This window comes from Genypterus blacodes, unplaced genomic scaffold, assembly GCF_046128005.1.
Source record: "Genypterus blacodes isolate CSIRO-AG114 ecotype Tasmania unplaced genomic scaffold, CSIRO-AGI_Gbla_v1 ptg000044l_1, whole genome shotgun sequence".
NCBI classification, from domain to species: domain Eukaryota; kingdom Metazoa; phylum Chordata; class Actinopteri; order Ophidiiformes; family Ophidiidae; genus Genypterus; species Genypterus blacodes.
Window position 1 is genome coordinate 5,451,366 of NW_027466857.1, and position 21,807 is coordinate 5,473,172.

At 45.3% G+C, this 21,807-nt stretch overlaps 1 protein-coding gene across 2 annotated transcripts in view; it reads right to left on the reverse strand.

Moving 5' to 3' along the window:
• Positions 1-21,807, reverse strand: part of fgfrl1a (fibroblast growth factor receptor like 1a) — a 59,367-nt gene continuing 37,560 nt past the window's right edge. The window contains exons 4-8 of one of the 2 annotated variants that reach the window (XM_076149008.1): positions 9,982-10,065; positions 6,035-6,337; positions 3,338-3,510; positions 3,068-3,248; positions 1-2,893 (exon numbers count right to left, since the gene is read on the reverse strand). In XM_076149008.1, coding sequence (XP_076005123.1) covers positions 2,466-2,893; positions 3,068-3,248; positions 3,338-3,510; positions 6,035-6,337; positions 9,982-10,065 — 1,169 coding nt within the window. In that variant the 3' untranslated portion in view covers positions 1-2,465. Of the gene's footprint in view, positions 2,894-3,058; positions 3,249-3,337; positions 3,511-6,034; positions 6,338-9,981; positions 10,066-21,807 lie in introns of both variants that reach the window. The other variant, XM_076149007.1, reaches the window with a different exon arrangement.

Below are 21,807 nucleotides of genomic sequence, written 5' to 3' on the forward strand. Positions count from 1 at the left end.
TCGTCTCTTATTTTAATGGCACCAATAAAATGATTAAAATGAAACAAAACGCTTTGCTTCAAATATAGGAGAAAACAAAAAACATCAACCTAAAAGGACAAGACTGTACAGGATTGTCGATACAAAGATTATCGATAAATTTTTCGGATATTCTGGCAGCACGTATAAATACAGTATCTTACATAGACATGAACATGGTATCTGCTACATAGCTTACATTATGACTATAACACAAAAATACACTCATGCAGTATAATGCCCAATTATATGAAAACAATCATGTCAAAAGAAAATAAATTAGAAATGCACTTTATACCTTTTGGACTCTTGAGACAATTCCAAAAAAGGATTTGCAATTTTTTTTCTGTGAGCCCAAAGTGCCGACTAGCACGACAGTATGGTCCTAAGTCTCCTCACTAAACTACACAATTCTGGTGTAATTCTCACTGATTTCTTCCCGGGCACATGCTAAGTGGTAAGTGCACATTTACACAATGTGTTTATTTGGCAGTCCATTAGCTTTGACATAGAAAACACAACACGTGAGATAAGTAAAAAGCATTAACTCAGTCGGACAAAAAAAGGTGTTTTTCACAGAGAAATGTGGTGATGGAAGAGTCACAGTTTAACCCCGCCCCCACACCAGAAGGCCTCATGTGTGAAAGGACGCACTGCTGGTTACAGGAGACGGATAAACCTCGAGAGCTAATCCTTGGCTGAAGACGATGATCGCGGGGAGACGGTGGTGGAGGAGTGAGCTGCGCGGTGAAAGCTGCTGCGTGTGTGTGTGTGTGTGTCTTAACACAGCTGCACAGATTTAGACCATCTGCAAATGACACGCATACACACTTCTCTTAAAGTCAAATTAAGTCAAATATTGGAAAAAGGTCAGATTGGCCGCATGTATTGTTGTTGCTCGTTTTTGTGATAATAACAATACATGACATCATCTTTATGGTCAAAACTTTGATTGTAACAGTTTCCATTTCCTTTTTTAGGGTTAAAGTGAAGCCATTTTCCTTCACATGACATCATAAGCCAGCCGATCTCTCCATTGGCCCTTTGCTCTGTAACAATCTGTCAGTATCTACAGATCCCTCAGCTGGCTCCAGGTGACGTCACTGCCCTCTGCGCACACACACACCACAGCTGAGGATTAGATCTTGTAGTTTCCGCCTGAAATCGCGAAATTGAAGAAGAAATCCCCCGAAATCCGACGAAATCTGGTAAGAGATTAACAGGAATAGGTTACATATCCGATGATCCCGCTGCAATCCGCGAAATCTGGAAGCGATTCTAACAAGTGGCCGTTTTTACACAGGGGCGTTGTTGACGATCCCTTTACGTCGCTGGCTAACGAGGCTGAGCGTCTGACATGAGGAGATTTGATAGCCTTCATCCCTCTCGCTTCCCTCTCTTCCAAAGTCAGCACGCATCAAACGAGGCTGAGGAGGAGATGATGCGGCGCAGGAAACGCCACTCTGCAGGAAGTGCAGGGGATGGGTCGGTACATCTACTCATCACCGACTCACAACAGAGCTCAAGGTGACTTCTTCCAACCCCTTTTTTGTGTCAAACATGCAGATGGACAACAAAAGGATTTTCTGGAGGAGCTCCTTCGTTTGCAGCGTTTGTCCCTTTTGGTATCGGTCACACTGTACCTGCTTTAAAACAATCTCATGCATGAATTCATCTGGATCTGGTGCTTTGTACCTCAGTAACTCTCTTGTCTTTCACACAGTATGCAGGTAGCAGCTGGACAGTTATCAGCACATTTCCAAGGGTGTGGACACAGTGGAGCTTGGATGGGTTTGTGGTTCACATGTCAGAGATGTGCTCTGATGTGAAGCTATGGCGATACGTACATACAGGGTATATGATCCATTATTCAGGATGACATACTGAGCTAAATGCCATCATCATATTCCACTATATACATGAATATATTTGGAGCCTTGTGTGCTTGTCTGTTGTTGTTGTTGTGTTCAAAGTATTGAAAGGTCCAGAAAACCAAAGCCAAAGTTAAAGCTATAGGGTTTGTTGCTTCAAATAAGGCTTCAGGTGAAACATGAAGAGATTTATGGATCTATAAAATGATTTTCATGTTGTAAAAGGCTTGAGGAACACCTTTTGGTATTTCACCTGAGCGGGACATCGGTGGGTTGTCTCTCAGTTTGGCTATAATCAGGTTCTTTAAATTCACTTCCATCTTCTTCTTCTTTACATTCTTCATTGTTTCTATCCTGAATAAGTCCATATGTACACAACGACGTGTGTGTGTCTGCAGCAGAGTGAGGGAGAGTTGCTTGATCCCGTGTCCTCGTTGATGTCTTGTGTTGGGACTTTCCTTTTTTTGGAGCTGTCTGTCAACAGTTTGAGTGAATAGTTGTAACTGAGTGTGTATCCACAGTAACGTGTTCCTGTAAGAGTTGAGTATGAAACACTGACCCGTGTTAGCCTCGATGCTAACACTGGTAGTGAATGTGCTGGTGCTGGTGCACTTTCCCATCCACGTGCGAGTGTGTGTGCGTGTGAATGTCTGTGTAGATCTTTGGATAAACCTTGGGGGCCAATCCGTTGCCCCCCTGAGCTAGTAGTAGTTGCTGCTGATGGGCAACGTAGTCCTCATAAGAAAGACAATCTTTATCCCCATTGGTTGTTTGAGCGGGGAGATTAGCGCAGGTTCGTTCTCGGTTGGCTGCCGGCGGACGCTGCAGGGCGGGCAGAGCGGAAGGGGACGAGGAGGAGCTGGAGCAGTTGCGTTTCGATTGGCAGAACCAGAGGAGAGCCGTGCCTAAGACGAAGGCCACGCCCGCCGGGATTCCGATAATCACGGGCCAGGGGAGGCTGGACGACGTTCCTGTGGGGACAGGGGTGATGTGGGGCTTCAGATCTGAGGAGGAGTGAGAGATGGTGATGTTAAAAGGGGAGAAGAGAAAGAATGGAACGTAGATGCTGAGCGAAATCCGTTAACTTACATTTTGCTCACGTGTCAATAAAAGAACATCTAAGCTATTCAGTTGATTAGTCAGTTCATTTGAGGTTGATTTTTATTCACCTGTCTCACCTGGCAGCACAGTCAGGTAGGCACTCCTGAAGCTGTAGCCCATGGTGTTGGCCCCCAGACAGATGTACATGCCGGCGTCTTCCTCCTTGGCTCTGGTTATCAGCAGCTTGTTGAGGTACGACCCGTCTGGACGAGACCAAACCTCACCGGTGGGCAAAACCACAAAGCGATGGTCCCCGACCTTTGATAAAGATTTACACTTCCATTTATATCAACAGAGGGGAACAGAAATCGCAAGTGTGCCATGACTTGTCTGATATGTCTGCGTACCTCGATGGTGGAGTTGAATTTGTTCTCGTCCCCCTGTTCCACTCTCTTGAGCCACTGGATGACCGGCTTGACGTCACTGCGGACTTTACACTGGAAGGACGTGGTTCCTCCGTAGTCCACGGTGGTGTTGACCGGGTGTGTGCCGGTCAGGATGGGTTTGGAGTTGGTACGCTCTGCACACGGGCGAGAGAAGAGAGAGAGAGAAACAAAGCAGAGAGTTCAGTGTGAAATAGAGGAACTCGGATATATGAGATCGCAACAACTACGCATTTGATCATACTTTCTTATGAACCTGTATGAATGTTGTGAACCTAATGACACTTCAAACAGAGAGACATGCACACTGGAGGAACACAACATGCTTTGAAAGCACTATTCAAATGGTATTGGTTGTATTCAGCACCACATCCTCCCTCTCAGCTAAAGAAACACAACCACATGGGCTTACCTGCCTTTTCTCTCCCTCTCAGTTTATACAGCAAAACAAACACACCTGCCCCACAAATTCAATGGTCTCTTCTCTCTTTTTTTTACCTCCATCTCACGCGAACGTAATGAAAAAAAATCAGCCTCCTTTTTTTTTTTTTTTGACAATCAGCTGTTTCAGTCCCTTTCATCAGCACTGAACAAGCATCCTGAGCCTTTCATACGCTGCAGGGCTTTCTCATGCAGTCAGCAGCCTCTTAAACGTTTTGCCCCAGTATCTGGAAAGCTTCGAGTTGTGATGTGGAAAACTTGCTGGTTAAGGTTTTTACATTAACTGTTTAAGACTCTTAAAGCACTTTAACATCTTGCAGCAGCAGCAGCAGCAGCGCCGCCTTCCTTCCTGCTGAGCGCTGCTTTTCTTCCTCTTCATTATTATCAAAGAGGGAGACTGTGGGCAGGCAGGGCTACGGGCACAATATCAGATCATTTCACTTCACTATTGTTTTCAATGGTCAGAGCATGTCTCAAATGCGGCTGATAAACACTGATTTTCAAAATAAAATGCAAAGTGTACACACAACCTGGATATTGAAGGTTCTGACGGTGGGAACTACTCGTTGGAATTCTGCTCATGTATGCAAAGAAAAGTGAGCAAAACTAATTAAATCTTTGTTCCATTGAGACGATTAGATCATTCTCCAGAGGATTGACTCATGCAGAAGTGATGTGACTTTGACACAGGCTGAGTTCACCTCCAGGTTTGTACACTGGCATGATAACTGCTCACACAGCAGACATGACAAGATTAAAAACCAAACATCACACAAATTATGATATCAAACAGTCAAACAGTTCATCCTCACACGAAAACAACACGGCGGCCAATTTCACAGATTAGTCCACCCTCAATCAGAGAGGAGGAGGGGCTGGTTTTCGGTTTGGTTGGCCTGTTTTGCCTTTTATGAAAGCACTTTCAGCAGAGGTTGTAATAAATCGCGTGAGTGGAGTCGGTGCCTCGGAGCTCCTTTCTTTTGGCTAAACACGCCTGATTTAGGTCATCAAAGGCAACGCAGATATCTGATGAGGTCAGTCAGGTGTCGGTGGAGCAGGGAGAGGTATGTGTGTGTTTGTGTGCGTGTCAGGGGCAGGACTTAGAACCACTCAACCATAAATGGAGAAAGTTTGATATACACTTCAGTTTTTTCTACTTCTCTCTTTTTTTTTTTTTTTACATGGAATGACTGACGGCTCAGTGAATCTTTACTGATAGAGCAAATGTCACATTTGACGTAAGCAAGCGGCAGGTTTGATTTACTTCATTTCTTTCTTTCTGCATGTATGTGTGTGTGTGTCTTTGAGGAAAGGCTACAGCTGTAGATTAATGCAGAACAGATGTGGCGAGTAACAAGAGAGGAGCTGCGTTGCAATCACACACACACCCACACGCACACGCACACACACACACCTCGATGCCAACTCGCTATCAAACAGCTGAATATTAAATCATACAGCCTGAAAACATTTGCTGCTTTCCAGTAGAAGCTCGTATATCAACACTTCGAGGGTTTTCACTCGTTCTCCACTCAACAAAGCTCGACCTTTTTTAGGCAAAAACTTTGTCTTGCTCACATTCCCAAAAACCTGAACTTCACAGACAAAACTGGTGCTGGTTGATGAAGAAGAAGAAGAAAACGTCTGACATTTCTTCCAGAGTTTTCCGAGGCCTTTTTCGCTCCGCGTGATCTCATTAATGGCCGACGTAGGAAGGTTTGCGCTACGAGAGCGTTTAAGACCGCTGCTGAAAAAACGACGATCCTCTCCTTGAAGGTCAAATTTGCGAATCGAAAATGAAATTCCACCTGTTGCTGTAAACGGCCACTTTCAAAAGTACTTGTTCATACATAGACATGAAGAGAAATGCGAAACGGGGCGGAAATCATTGTTCAGCCGCCTCATAGCTGCTTTATTCCACGCGAGGAGTTTATATAGTTAAATATGGTGATCCATAGGGTAATGATATGTTTTTTAAAGGTTAAGCATAATTATTGTTTTGTACGTCAGACGTATTTAGTTAGACAAGCCTCTCACCCTAAACTATAATGTACACATACAATATAATCAGTAAGGCTCTAAAACTGAAGTCATACATCACAATGCTAAAAATACTTGTGGGCACTTTGTTGCTGTCTGCTTGGATATTTTGTGTTCTTTTGCTGCGGCCTTCAAAGGGAACTCAACTATAAAATAAGTGTGCAATAACTCGGGACTCACGTATGACTTCCAGTTTGTAGGTGGCGTTGATCTCTCCGGCTCTGTTGGAGACGTAGCAGGTGTACTTCCCGCTGTGCTCCGGCGATAGGTTCTTCAGACTCAACGTCCACTTCTTCTTCCGTCCCTCCGCTGCGACTCCTCCCGCTCCACCTTCCTCCCCCGCCAGCGGGCGATTGTCCTTTAGCCAGATGATGTCGGGGCGAGGGATGCCGTTCGCCATGCACTTCAGCCGCACCGAGCTGCCCACCGGGCGAGCGATGACTCTCTTCCTCATCTTCGCCGGTTGGGTAAATCGTGGACGCACTGGAAGTGGCGAATGGGAGAAGTGTTAGTGGAGAACTGGCTTTGGAAAATAAGTGATGTGGTGTTTTCCTATACTGGCCATCTTGGAATTTACATTTTTGATGAAGTTCCCACACACACACACACACACACACACACACACACAAAATGTCTTAGCCAGCTGGTTGAAACGCAGCCAGACTGCAGATGGGAAGAGAGGAAGGGTGGAAGAGGAAAGGGCAGAACAGAAGACGACATTAAGGAGAGATAAACGGTTTACTGAACAGCTTTATGTTTACAAGCGGTGTTCAGTTCTTCAGAGCGGCAAAAGGAAAACACATTAGGAAAGATTGCAGAGATTCTTATGTGACACTTTTATTAGAGGTGAGGAGCGATCAAAGCCAAGGAATCTGCAAAGGACTCTGCCAAGGTTTCTTCTTATTCCGTTCTTTAAGGACAGGGACATTTTTAATATCAGGGAAAAACACCATATTAAAACTGTGATATATTCTCAAACATTCTATACATTAATGTTGATATTTAACTGCCTAACTGCCTCTCTCCGAAGACGAACCACAGGCTACTTGAAGTATGTGAAATTGTAATATTCCATAATAGTGACATTGAATGGTGTAAATATCTTTCATTCATTTCCCGGGAAACCTGGGAACTAACTAACTAACAATCACAGGTTTGTAGTTGAAATCAGTTATGACAAAGACAAAACTACACTTATTTCCTCCTGTTATATCTTTAACTCAATCAGCAGAAGCAAATATAGTTCGAGCTCTGCCTTCTTTTTGCTGTTACCAAGGGAAATTCCATCTTTATTCTAACTCAACAGAATTTCTAGCCTGTGTGTGAGACGGGATGACTCGGTACGGTGGGCATTTTATTCTGGGCTGTGATTGGCAGACGGGGCTGAGGTCATCGCTGACGGCCGTGCCAAGAATTCCAGGTTGTGCCGTAACAACATATGGCAGCGTTCCTCTTGGTATATACAAAGTAATTTGCTGTAATAAACCTAATTGGTTTGTTTGAGGGGAAAAAAAAAAATGGAGTCACTTCCCGTTTCCCCTGACACATAATAGTTACTCACACGTTACTCACGCACAAACTCGCACACCAGATTCCCTGACTTTCCACTGATGCAGCACCTTTCACCCCAGGTATGTAAAGCCTTTCCTGCTTTTAAATAAAGGCACATTTAATATCGCCTTCCTGCATTCATTCACACACAAAGATCCCAATGTGCAACCCTAGGAACCTGCCAGACAACTACGTCACGCCACATTATGCATCTAATCGTGACTGCACACCTCTTCATACAGGTAATCAAAAGCCAGACGGTAACTTAGCATCCATTCATTCGTACAAATCCTCTATTAGAAAGCATCAAATGGCCACATCCCTTACTGTATTCTGCGGAAAAGGCAAACAATGATGCGACCAAACCCTAACCACCCATTCATAGATACGTATTCCTCCCCTTCAAATAAAGTATACAACCAGCCAGAGTCTAACCCAGAGTAACCCCGGGCATCTATTCATAGGTTCATATCCCTCTTTACAAAACATTTACAATTGGGGCGAAGCAGAGAGAAGAGATCAAAGAGGAAAGAAATTGTCAGTGAGGATGGAGGAGAGGAAGTCATTTCCTGGAGCGCCTGATTTTTTACTACCCTTGTGTTCTAAGCACAACAGATAGCCATCAGCCGGGGCCGTAAATCACCCCGACGCTACCGCAGTTGCGCCTCGTTCTTTTGGGGAAAAAATTTATTACTCAGGCTCTGGGTAAACAAACAGGAGGAGAGTTATGTGACGGGTGTGTGTGCAATCAAAATCTGGAGGTATTTTGTCTTAAGCAGGCATTGCTCGGCGGAATATAGCTCCTTGTTGACCGACCCCGAAGCTGGGCAGGGTGACAAAACAAACATACCCGAAAGGCTTTTAAGTCGTTGCGCTGGCACCCCCGCCCCCCCCCCCCCCCCCACCCCTGAGTCTGAGGAAAGCTACTGGACTGCAGCTGAACTGTGACCAGACAAAGTCAATAGATATAAGAGACGGTGAGGAAAGTAGAGCGAGAACGACAGAGATTCAGAAGAACGACTTTTCTTTATGTTTTGGCACAAATTGCTTTTTGGTGAGGACTGGGGTTGAATGAACTGAGATGATGGTGGGAAAGAGAGGGGGGTGGAGCAAGAGCAGAGTATGACCGAGCTACATTGGACTGAATTGGACGGAGATGAGAGGGAGAGAAAGAAACGGAGCAAAGTGCAACTGAAGTGAACCGATTCAGATTGGGCCGAGCGGCACCAAAATAAACAGAATGAACGATACCGAGAAGAAAGAGGGAAGCAGATGGAAAGATACAGAGCGGAAGGGTCACAGCGAGGTGAGCGCAAACGGTCTGACAGCCCGGGACAGAAAGTGAGAACAAGGTGAGAGAGAGAGATGGAGGTAAGCAAAAAAAAAAAAAACAGAGGTGAAGAATGAGGTGAAGTGAGAGAGAAAGAGAGAGAGAGAGAGAGAGAGAGAGAGAGAGACGGTGAGAGGGGGTCAGGCTTGTTCTGGGTCTCGGGGGCCACTTCGACGCCACACTTCACGGTGTAAAAATACTAGTGACCCTCTGGCTGACCGCCTTTGATCGAGCAAGCAAGAGAGAGGGAGGAGGGGAGAGAGAGAGGGAGGAGGGGAGAGCGAGGGAGGAGGGGAGAGGAGTATCTATATCCTTATCAAGCATGGATTTCAGGCCAGAGAAATGAGGACATTTTTACTCAGTGAGGTCACTTCGCTCCGGCTGATCTTCACTCCTCTAATACCCGTCTCAGATGGAACATGTGACGTGATGAAGTGAACCCGTGAACCCACAGCTGCCACAGGTTCACCTCCACTTGTTAGCCGTCACAAAATGAAGCCTGCAGCTGCACATAACATGTACATATCAATTTATACAAGTTTCACTTCTCTTGCCTGATCTCCAGTGTAGATTCTGGCTCTCATTCTTTCTTATACTAAAGCGGCTCTTCATTTGATCCTCAATATGCATGAGTCACTATATTTGTATTAAAGTTAGATGTAGTGGGGACAATGCTATACTATTTTAATATGAGAAATAAGGTTAAGAGTAAGGAGAGTAGAGAGAAAATTGAATTACAATTAGGGTGAAGGATGATGTAAGATCAAGTTGTTAAGGATTACATTTTTCAATTTCTGAATAATGTTAGAAACGCAAATTAAAGGATTTTCCTATCCACAGAAGTGAAACCCCCCACAAATAATGAGGGAGGGAGAGAGAGAGAGAGAGAGAGAGAGAGAGAGAGAAAACGAGAGAGAGAGAGAACAACAAGCGCAGAAAGCAGGGTTAGGTTACATGACAAGGATCCAGAGAGACTTTGGAGGGGGGAAAGGAAGGAATGTGTCCCACCAAATCACACCTCACACAAACAGACTGCTCTCCAGCCTGTCAGGGCCAATTATCTAAGCAAACAGCCACCCTGATATGTGTGTGTGTTTGGTGTGAGTGTAAGGGGCAGTAAACTCTCACCTTCACTCCTCTGACAAGGTGTGAGGTGTTTGTACAGGCACTCTGCAGTTCTTTCTATGTGGTTCTTACAGGTTTGGGCATTCTTAAGTCACTGCAGCAGAGACACTCCAGTTCTTACCCAGTTTTCCCGCCAGCTCTGGGGTATGATGATCGGAGTCTCCTGCGCCGGCTCCTGCTCCGTCTCGTCCCGAACTGGAGTCATCTGGTGAAAGACAGAAGGAGAGAAAGACAATGAGAAGAGGGATTAATGTACTCACAGGCTCTGAATGTTTGACGAAATTGTCCAGATTCAGGAACCTCCAACCATCAGGGTTTTACAACAAACCTCAAACAAAACACAATACAACATTGGAAGACAAACAAGAAAGTGGTGCCAGCACACGGCTGTGATAGAACCTCTGTTGCCCCATTTAGACTCAAATAAATGTTGATTGTATGGGAACCATACATACCCAACCAGTTAAGCTGGATCTCTAAAGGCCGATATCAGATTGGAGTCCTGCGAGTGCTGGAGGAACGATTACCTTGACTACGTTTCTACTGTGGCTGGAGACAAACTGCAACCCAGTGTGAACATTTCCAAAATGGATGGTGCTTGGTGTTTTAGCTGCCCAAAACCTGCTGGCGTCGAGCCGAGGAGCCGTGACGTCTGAGGCCACAAGGCAGGAGGTGGTGGTTGATGCTCACCTGAAGCGTCACTGTTAACAACCGGCAGTAATTATGAGCAACATCTCAGCGTGGTACAGTTTACTAACAATGGGATTCAGTGGAAGCTTTTGTTCTCAAGCCGGTAAAAGGCACCTGTAAGGATAGATTTCCGCCCCCGTGAGCTGGATCTCCCTCAGAGACGTGTTGCTCACGGGCTGTGCGGATTGATGATGATAAAAACTGTAAAATGAATGCTCCAGGTTTCATGGCTCCATCCTTAATCCCACCACAGTAGAACTTCCTGTGGCTTAAACATATGAAAAATGAATACGTTTCCCTTTCGAGACTTTCTCCCAGGGTAAAACGACACGGTACCGAGTGAAACTTCTTCCATGCATACATCTGTATTTGTCTACGTCAGTCTCTTTGACTCTCACACTGGCGTATCGGTTTCTCTCTCTCAGCGTGTCGTCCCGCAAACATTATGAAGACCATCAAAAAGATACAAACGTCTGTCTGAACCTTCACGCTGGGAACCGCTTCAAGATGGAACCAATGTATCCGAGGGGCCCTTTAACAGGGGGAACAGGGAGGGGGGGAGGGCTGATACAGACGCTACAGTATCAGGTCTGTCAAAATACATGACAGAGGGGGGTGGGGGTTAACTTGGCTTGAACTTGAACTTCAACCAAAACCTGATGGCAGTTGTGGAGGGAAAGAAAAAGGAACCAAACAGTCTTGAGACCACCTGCAAAAAGTGAGTGTGTACGTGTGTTTAAATGTAAATGGATATGTTTACGTATGTTTGTGCACATACGTAATGTGTGCGTGGGGGGACGGGGGGGGAAGACCACCTGAAGCCGAGTGTGTTTCATGCTGTGCCAAATGTTTTTCAATGCATCACTACTTAGACAATCGAATAAAACACACACATCTGAAATGCAAAAATGAGACACGTCCTGCATCCTGGGGGCTGGTATTAATAGCATGTTGGCAGGCCATGGGTTGCAGGCCCTGTGTGGGCATGTGTTTGTGTGTGTGTGTTTGTGCGTATGATATGAATTCCAGCGTGGGTGTGTCAGCGTTTTTGTGTGCGTGCGTGCGCTCTGGCGTTATTTGACTAAGTGGTAATTTGAGGTGCCAGTATTCCCCGCTGCACCTCACTCCTCCTTCCCTCCCCTCTGTCTCTCCCTCCCGTCATCCCTCCCTCCCTGTTGCATGCATGGCGTGTTCTGAGAAAGGGCGGCACGTTTGAAGCGAAGCGGCATGGGGGTCTGATCTGAAGGAAGAACACGGTTTAGCACTCTAACAGCTATCCAAACCTCCCTCTGAGCCTGTAAAACGGACTTGGCAGGCCTCACTACCTCACTCCCACTCACAGATGGGGGGGGGGGCCGGGCCTCCATACAGGCCCAACCATACATCCCATCATACTATCACAGACCCCCTCCAGCAAAACCTGAAGATGAGTTAGTCTGCAGATTGTAAATACTTTATGGCTCAGTGACAGAGATGTACATCAGCTTTAAAACATCTTCAAAATCCAGTTATTACTCTACGACGGCGTCAAGTGATGATATACGTGGTGTACCAAGAGGAGACTGGACCATAGAGATGAAACACTATACATCAAATAAATTGCAGAATGAGCATAACGGGCAAAGTGTGCAGACATAGCAACACCATATTCTGCAAGTCCACCTATGAGACGAAAACAAAAACACAGAAAAGTGAAATGATGAAGAGAAATGTGTTGTACTTTCTGGATTCGGATCACAGGAATGAAAGTTGACTTAAGCGTTCAAAAGCGCTTCTTCAAAGAACTGCAGAAGCATCCTAGCTTTCATGTTAGACACTCAAGCCATGAAGATGTTGGAAATGAACCTCATCTGCCACACGCAACGATAACAGAAGCAGTGGAAGGGGATTGAGGGGACGCTCCTGCGGTTTCAGTGAACATCTAAAACTTCCAACCAAACTATCGATGCCTTAATTGAACTTATTAACCTCCTGCGGCGAAAAGAGCGATGGTACACACATGACCAGATGACTTAGATCTCGCTTTCATCTGCAGCCATTCAAAGAGTCAAAGTGTGTGGTCCTGGTGGGAATAAAATGATTAACCCTAGTGTTATTAAAACCATACTGTTATACTGTTTGTGTGCGTAACTTCGCCACCCAAGACTCCTGTAGATGACACCGTAAACTACACTTTGAAGGTCATAAGTTCATATCTGGAAACTTAAAACTCTGTCATCATGCTCTATTATTTGAGTTTGAGAGCAAAATACACGGTTGGAGGAAGTTGCCTCCTATAATTTCATAGTAATCATACAATAATTCTAGAGCATTTTTAATGTTTGAGCGTGTCAGTGTGAAAGAGATTTTTTAGAAGCAGGCCGTGTGATATTATGTCCATTCATCCTCCCACTACAGGCTTCATTATTTCAAGGTTGGGAGTTTGAATCCCTTTCATTAATATACACTGTACGGGTTGATGTTGTACCGCCTGCAATATTTCCTCATATGGAAAACATACACGGATTTATTAATAAACATCGACATAATTATATATTTTGTCTCACATGACTAGTGCAAGATTGAAGAACAGCGATTCCATACAAAGAGGTTTGGGAGCGGATTCCTGATCCAAATGAGGCTGAAAGGAATGTGTGCAACTTTTTAACTGCAGTTAGGATTTAGCAAGTTGTCTCTCAGTCCGGACCTGACAAATCAACTTTATCAGCATGTTAGGAAGAGAAGACTTAGGTAATATTGCACTCAGATTGATTGATTATGATTTTCAAAGCAATTAAGTCCACAAAGGGTTTACACATGCAAAGACTTTCTGGAAGCGTTGAAGGGGAAGTTGGGAATCCGATCTTTAATGCAAGAATCGGCTGGTCACCTTAAGATTACTAGAGAACTGAGAAGAACTTCTGATATCCATTTGATAACCTGATCTGAAATTTGGTTGTACATTTGTTGGCTTTTAGTGTCGCTGCCTACAGTCGAGTTATACGAGTGCGATGCTGAGCGGTGAGTGATGTGTTGCTATTTGTGATACGTTTGAACACACACAGAGTTGAGAACATAGTCAGCTGTATTTAATGATGCTTCCTAACCCGCTCCATCTTTTAATGCTTAGCCAGATACTTTGCCTGGTACTTTAAACAAACACGCACACGATCACACATACAAACAAATGTACTGGTAATTATTGCAAATGTAAACGGAACACATTCACTCACTGCAGTGTGTAAAGCTTAAATGGCCTAAAGGTAGTTAGGTAAGTTAAGTAAGTTAGGTAAGTTAGGTAAGGTAAGTTAGTTAGTTAAAAAGTTGGTTATTTTTTCACAGATTTACTGTGCTTTCGTTTTTTTTACTCATTTGTAAGATTAATCAGTTTGTGTCCAACTCTATCTTAGCTTTCTCTGCTTATAATGTGTTTCTATTCTATTTCTAATTGAGTAGAAAGTCCCACACTTTCCTGAGCTTTCCGTGATTTTCTTCTCTCCTTCTCACACTCGTGCTTTCTGTTTCTCTCTTTATTTTACTTTCTGCCTGCTTACTTTTTTTTTTCACTTCTCTCTCTCTTTCAATCTACAGGGGGGAATAGCTCAACACTGTGCCATATTTCACACATCCACTGGCTGGACACCGCTGTAAGAGTGTGTGAGTGTGTGATTGTGTATTTGTATAACCCCTCCTTGTATTTACCTTCAGGTCTGTGGTGAGAAAGCGGCAATTGGACATGGGCACGCTCAGAAATATGAGTCCCAAAAGTCCAGTGTGTGTGTGTATGTGTGTGTGAGTGTGAGATGGAGTGTGTGTGAGTTTGTGTGTGTGTGTTTCGAGGGGGCCAGTGTTTTCGTAAAGGGTCATGTCCTTCTAGGTTTTAATATAGAGACACTGGATCTGTGGACAGAAGCTGTGTGTGTGTGTGTGTGTGTGTGTGTGTGTGTGTGTGTGTGTGTGTGTGTGTGTGTGTGTGTGTGTGTGTGTATGTGAGATGTTTCTATGTCAGCTGCTACTGACCGCTGGCTGTTGCAGCATCAGGGCCAAAGGCAGCAGTGCTGATGTCAGTCTGTGTATTTGACAAACCCCACAAGCCAGCGTTAGATCTCAGACTGACCGCCATCACAATCTCACCTTTATGGAGTCGCTGCTCGCCTCACACTTCACCCCCCTGCATGTTTCACTACATCATTCAGACGGGGACCACGGTAACATCTCATATAACACACCAGGAAGAGACATTGTTCAGTTCATCCCCGGACACCAGGAGGAATATATTTTGCAGCAAAGGACCAAAAACCAAACGGCAAAAACAAAAAGTATCCGCTTCCGCTACGCCTTTGCCGCACTGCTCATTCTGTGTGTCTGCCCAGGTGTGTGTCTTACATGTGGACGTAAACATGTTACACAAAGATGGACAGCAGGATTTAAACGAGAGAAAACAGCAACACAGCACAATAGATCCCCTTTAAACTCTAAATAAAGTCTGTCAGATTGCCAGCAGATATGTAGAGATTGTAATATTTCTTTAAAACGAAACATTCCTGCTGAGGGTGAAATTGGTTACAACATTACAAAGGGCCCTGGGTCAAGGGATAAGGATGATAAATGTTGCATTTATTCATGTTTGACTTTTTGAAACTTTTTGTCTGAAATTTAAAACCCCGCACTTTAATACTGTTCTGCTGCGCACCCCACATCTCACTGAACCCTCTTCTCACCCCCCAGAGAGGAGCAACTGGCAGAATAACACCCTTGTCCTTCGACAAGTTGGTTGGCCTGCCAGTGTGCCGGCCCCCCCTGCGAAACACACACACAGTCATTATAAGTCCATCAGCCAGACGATACGCTGGAAACAAGGGAACCACATGTTATGGTTTAATTGAAACCCATTATTGTCAGTGCTGGAATAAGGAGCAGAGATTATACAGTTCTGATAAAGGGCGGGTGGTTAGTCTGCGGTGAAAAGAGAGAGAGAGAGAGAGAGAGAGAGAGAGAGAGAGAGAGAGAGAGAGAGAGAGAGAGAGAGAGAGAGAGAGAGAGAGAGAGAGAGAGAGAGAGAGAGAGAGAGAGAGAGAGAGAGAGAGAGAGAGAGAGAGAGAGAGAGAGAGAGAGAGAGAGAGAGAGAGAGAGAGAGAGAGAGAGAGAGAGAGAGAGAGAGAGAGAGAGAGAGAGAGAGAGAGAATGAAGTACAACATCATAAAGGAAAGGTTGTGGGTGGTTGTATGATATTGTTATCACACACACACACACACAAACAGAGCATCACGCCACACTTGCTCTCCATTTTGACCCCCGTGTTCCGAGATTAATATTTTTCTCTCCGCCCGCAGTCATTTTTAGGAACATTTGCATGCATTTGTATTGCGCAAGGTTACCACAGTTACCACAATTATGATCTAATTGTATTAAGAAGTCGGATCTGCTCGGCTCCACACCAACATGGAATACTGTAGGATTATCCTCCTACCATTCTGTACAAGGCCTTTGTCTGTAGTGTTGGATTTGTTTCAAATGTATTTAGCAGCTCAAGCACAGTGACTGATTATTGTGATTGGAAGCAAATCAAAGCTCTGTAAACAGGCAGCAAAATATGGGGAACATGAATCAGCAGAATCACCAAAAGGCGCTTAGTAATGACAAAACATCAGTCTGATACACTCACATGGCTATAATGAATCAGCCGAGAGTTCAGAGACAGTTAAGAATAAGAAGGGTGACGTCTGTGCGAGATTTTACGACCTACCTCAGACACACACACCGACAAACCAGGTTATGTCCCTGGTAGTAGCACCTGTGGCTCGGTCGTGTGTCCTACAATCACGACCGCAGGAAGTGAGATACTGTCCTTATCGCCCACAATACCGACTCTTTGATGCCTGCGCAGAGAGGAGCCTCCCACCAGCTCCACCCCCCTGAAGACAGCGCTGAGCTCACACCGAGCGCTCGCCTGGCTCCACCCCTCTCCAGCCTGCGGTGGGGGCCGAGAACGACAAGGCCGTCGAGAGCATGGAGACGTCTCAAAGTACGGGAGCGAGAGGGGGGAGCGGGAAACAGCTTGAGACATTTTGAAAGTTTGGTGGTGGGGAAGCTCTTATGTTTGCGTTTAGATCACGGGTTGTACCTTTAAATGTAAAGCTGCCGTTATGCCATAGAAAGAGTGTGCGTCTGTGTGTGCATATACATGTGCACATATGTGCTGTGCTGCCCCCCCCACACACACACACACACAGGAACGTCACTTTGATTTACACTCTTGCCTGTGGAGAGGTTGTGTAGCCGTATGGAAATCATTATAACTTGTGCTGCTACACAGTTCTCCATTAACAGCCAGAGAGAGAGACAGAGAAAGGGAGTAAGACAGAGAAAGAGAGGGAACAAGTCGGGATCTGACTGACGCTTGGAGAGGGCGAGCGGCAGAAAAGAGAAAGAAGAAAGGAGAGTTTAGAGAGAAGAGAAGGAGAGCTGGAGAGGAAAGTCAATGCTTCACTGCTACACTGGCCTGTATCACGCATTAATAGCTTATGTGTGTGTGTGTGTTTGTGTGTGTGTGAGCCCTTCGTAGAGGGCAGTGATTACATCAGTGACGTATGGCTGAGCTGCTGACACTTTCCAAACCTTCCTAAATCACTGGATCACAAAAACATGCAGCCTATATACCCTCTTCACTGCACACACACACACAGAGACACACACACCTGCACAAACACACTTGCACAAGGAACCAGTTCCCAAAAGTCCACATCAGGTAAACATCTTTCCCTCTGAAATGTTTCTGGAACATTTAATCTCATTACCTTCTCATCATACCATCATACCATGCAGACACACACACACACACACACACACACACACACACGTAGAACACCTGACGGCATTTTCTGTTCCAAAAACGCGCCCCCTTGTCTCGGGGCCCCCCTGGACCGGGCCAAGACAACAACAAAGTTTTTTTACGAGTGCAACTTTACGATGCTATTTACAAATGTGATTACACGTCGTGCCATTCCGCGCTCCGACTCTCTGAAATATGATGAACACACGTCAACGGTCGGAGGGGAATTGCTTCCAGCTTTCTGACCTATTTGGTACGGACCTACGTGTGTGAACCCCCCCCCCCCCCCCAATCTCCCAATCACACACACGTACACCCTTGCACACAAACTATTTGGTTTTTCGTGCTCTGGGTTTGTGGTTGATTACCCAGTGTTCTTTGCTGTCTGGAATTTTTCTGTAGTAAAGGCAGGTTTTGTGTGTGTGTGCGTGTGTGTGTGTGTCAACTTACCTGAAAAACACACTGGAAACAACTTTTGATCTGTGTTTTGTTATGTCTCATAATCACTTTCATTGGAAAACTGTATCCAGATTGAAAGAAACTCTTTAGTGAGAGATGAATTATGGGTAATGAGCCTGATTGCGAGTGAATTTGACATTTCGTTATTTCAGGATTTTGTCATTGATCCATCATCAGATCATTTTTTCCCCCTGCACTTGTTTCCAACAGAGCCAAATGTGAGCGCGTTTGACTCACAATTGAGTTAGAGCGCTGTGTGAGCGACCGTGAGCCACGCTGTGGCTCAGACTGTGGTTCAGACAGAACACGCTCTGTTCCAAAGTTCTGCCAGAACAGAGGGGTGCTGTGCAGAGAGTTTGGCGTACGGGGCCAAAGTCAGACCTGCAGGTGATGTGGAGACGGTTGGAGCTCCAACTTTTTTTGGGGGCCGTACACATCATTAGGAAAGAAACGGCTGTAAAACTATGAGTAAAACTATCTGAGCATCACACGCGCTTTGTAGGAAGAAGCCACAAGAATCCATGGGGTGGACACTAATTAGGCTTTCTCAGGGTGAGTCATGTGGGCCAGACGTGAGCACATCACACACACACACACACACACACACACAACCCTGCACTTAAACCACCAGGTGACCGTTTGTTTGCTCACATCGGAACGTGTAAAACAAGCACATAGACATGGATGAAAGACGTACGAAGTGTGTCTCTACATCTATCTAACAAAGTGAACCCTTGTTTGATCTTGCAGGTTGTTGTCAGATCAACATCAGGCAGTACAAGAAATGGTATTAAAAGTTGGAATTGAGCCTCAAGAACTGTAGCAAGACATTCATCCAGTATGTCTGCAGAACATGGATCTATAGAGCAGAATACTGAACACCGGTGTCAACAATGTGGACAGAGAAATGTGCCCGGTCATCAGTGTGCGAGCTGACCATCCGTCCATTCCAGCCTTTCCTCTGGCACAGTTATTATTGCTTTTGTAACCTTGTGCCTGCCTGCCCGCCCGCCCGCCCGCCCGCCCTGGCTGTGACTGTTCTGCCTACCGCCGCAGCAAAACGCCAACTGTGTGTATTCCTTCGCTGGGTTTAAGAAGTCGAACACAGTGTGCTTATCTAACCCCGCTGTCCCCTGCTCTCCACCTACTCCGTCTGTGTTCTCTCCATGTAGAAGCAAACAGTGTGTGTGTGTGTGTGTGTGTGTGTGTGTGTGTGTTTCTATACGTTTCTGCAGTGAAGTCCAACAGAGCGTAGTTTCACACACAGACTAAACAAAAACAGTTTAGAGGAAATATTTTGTATGTCAGCACTATGTCGGATGAAAAAACAAGAGAAAGGAAGAGAAGAAAAGTAGAGAGGGGAAAAATGCAGCGTGGTGTGTTAAGGTGCATGCATCTTGGTGTAAATGTGATTCTAAATGTGTGTGTGTGTGTGTGTGCGCGCGTGTGTGTTATGTGTAACTCCAAGCAGAGCTCTTTATTTCCTGAAGCTGAGCGGACCACAGTTTGATCTTGTGCCATGAACGAGCTCAACATACTAATTACAGCCACCTGTGGTGTGTGTGTGTGTGTGTGTGTGTGTGTGTGTGTGTGTGTGTGTGTGTGTGTGTGTGTGTGTGTGCGTGTGTGTGTATGAGTGAATGAATGTGGGACGAAGGTGACTATGTGTTTAGTTTCCACTGCGGCTACACACACAGAAACACACACACAAGTAACAATAATGTGCCATTGGGGGAAGCAGAGGTGTTGTTTTTCCACCTTGAGTTTATAATACTGTAGATCTGTGAAGCTTCAAGTTTAAATCTCATTTGTCTTAATATAATGGAAGAACCATGATGCAACTATCATGTCTCCATCTGACATGCTGTGTATTTGACCAGAAAGCAGTAACCTACACACACACAGCCTCTTTGTAGCGCCTGTGCTGAAAGACCACGACACAATTGCTTCAGTTGAGCTTTTTGAATGTGGAATCTAAACAAATACGCCACTAAAAGCTCCAAATGTTCCCGGGTTCCTGCGGATAAAACTCTCCGTAAGCTAATGCTTCCAGGTAAGTGATTTAAGCCAGGGAGCCGAGGTTTGGCTAAACCTGCTTAGCAATAAAAGTCTGTTCCAGGATGTAAAACCTACCACCCCTGCAGGCTGAAAATAGTTCCAGACCCCTCAGTGTTGCAACTTTTTATAGCTCCACTGTGCAGCTGTATTGTATTCTGCAGCTCTTACTTTCCTCACCTAACTTCATTGACATTTCGTTTTGCGAGCGTTGGGCTCTCTCGTCCGACACCGTACGGCATTAAGAGTAGAATAAGCTCCCATCTGTAGGTAACATAATTACAGGCAAGGACCGCGAGGGTGTAAAATCAGAGCACCCTGATAAAAGGCCGTAGTTTCTTCCGGCTTGATTGCGTAACAGCGCTGCAACTGTATGGAAAGAGGTCGTGGATTCTGATCGCTTTGTTTACTGAAGCCAGACCAGATGCTCGCTGCAACTGCGTAAGAAAACAAGTTCTTTGCATGTCCCGCGATGAGAGATGCTATCAGAAAATCTGTGCAGCACATTAACAAGATTCCTGCAGCCAACAAATGGGAATAGCTTTGGAACTCCAATGTAGCGAAAAACCTCAAAGCAGGAGGAGAGTGCAGATTCCGCTCGTAGCTCGGGGGAAACGGGGCAACTTGGAATCCTGCAAAGTGAGCTCGATGCTCTCTTGGTTCTAAATTTGGTCTCAAGCTGAGCTAAATTGGAAGTAGATGGACTTAACCTGCAGAATATTTGGAATACTACATCACCAAACAACAAAATGCGGCAATGTATTTCAGGATTTCGGGGTTCTGACCTCAGTGGAAGGATGCAAAGTAAAAAGTTCTTCAGCGGACCAAATCCAGGATCAGGTTTTACAGCGACTCTGACCCTGAGAGTAATCGGATCGTCGCGTTGCAAACCGCTGCCTCCGTGCGGCGGAGAAGGAAGGAGGAGAAGGTTCACACTGTTCTTCTTCCAGCTGACTAAGCACAAAAGCGTACAATCTCCATCTGATATTCTCCAAATACACAAACTGTGATTTACGGGGCCACGTTTTAATGGGGGCATTAATAAGTCCAGAATGGTTTTCCAGCCGAGCTAATCTTATGTTTAACTCTGGTATATTTTCAGATAGCGAGGCCGTGCACGGGCCATTTAGCCCTGCGGTCGGGTTTGGGTTAACAGCAAGGTCTGGGTTTGGGTCTCACATGAAAAATGTTGAGAAAAGCAACTGAGAATATACATACAAGAGAACCCCCCCCAAACACACACACACACACACACACTTAGCATGGACCGTGTCAGAGCATAAAATATCAACAGAGCTCTGAAATAATATACAGGCATGAGGCACAAGTGGTTCCACACACTCGCTCATAAACGTCACATAGCGATGGGGTTTATGAGTTCTGAAAACATACAGTTCGGGATCAGGTTTTCCGCTTTCTGTGTGTGTATGTGTGTGTTTTAGTATATGTGTATGTGTTTATGAAACAAAAGGGTCTGGTTAAGTTCATTTTGCTATTTTGTGCCTCAGCAGAAAAATAAAGTATCCCCCCTGTCGTCCTGTTCACCTTCACTCACTCTTTCTTTCAAGCCAGCATCTGTGTGAATGTGTGTGTGTGTGTGTGTGTGTGTGTGTGTGTGTGTGTGTGTGTGTGTGTGTGTGTGTGTGTGTGTAAGAGCATGGAGAGTTTTGTGTAAGCGTGCGCTAATTCGTGGAGCTGTTTTACATCAATGTTCGCACTTCATCGTTGGAGCCGCGAGGTCGGGGCCTAGATCACCAGCTGAGGTTTGCCTTAAAAATGGAGGCGTGCGATTTTGGACAGCGTGCAGGAATCTGGTGAGCGCACAGACAGCGCCGAAGCCTTGACCGGTCCACCTGCCAGAGCAACACGATGGAGCCATCTTCTCAAGGACAGTTATGATTCACTGGAATTACTGGATTACTTCATGTCCGC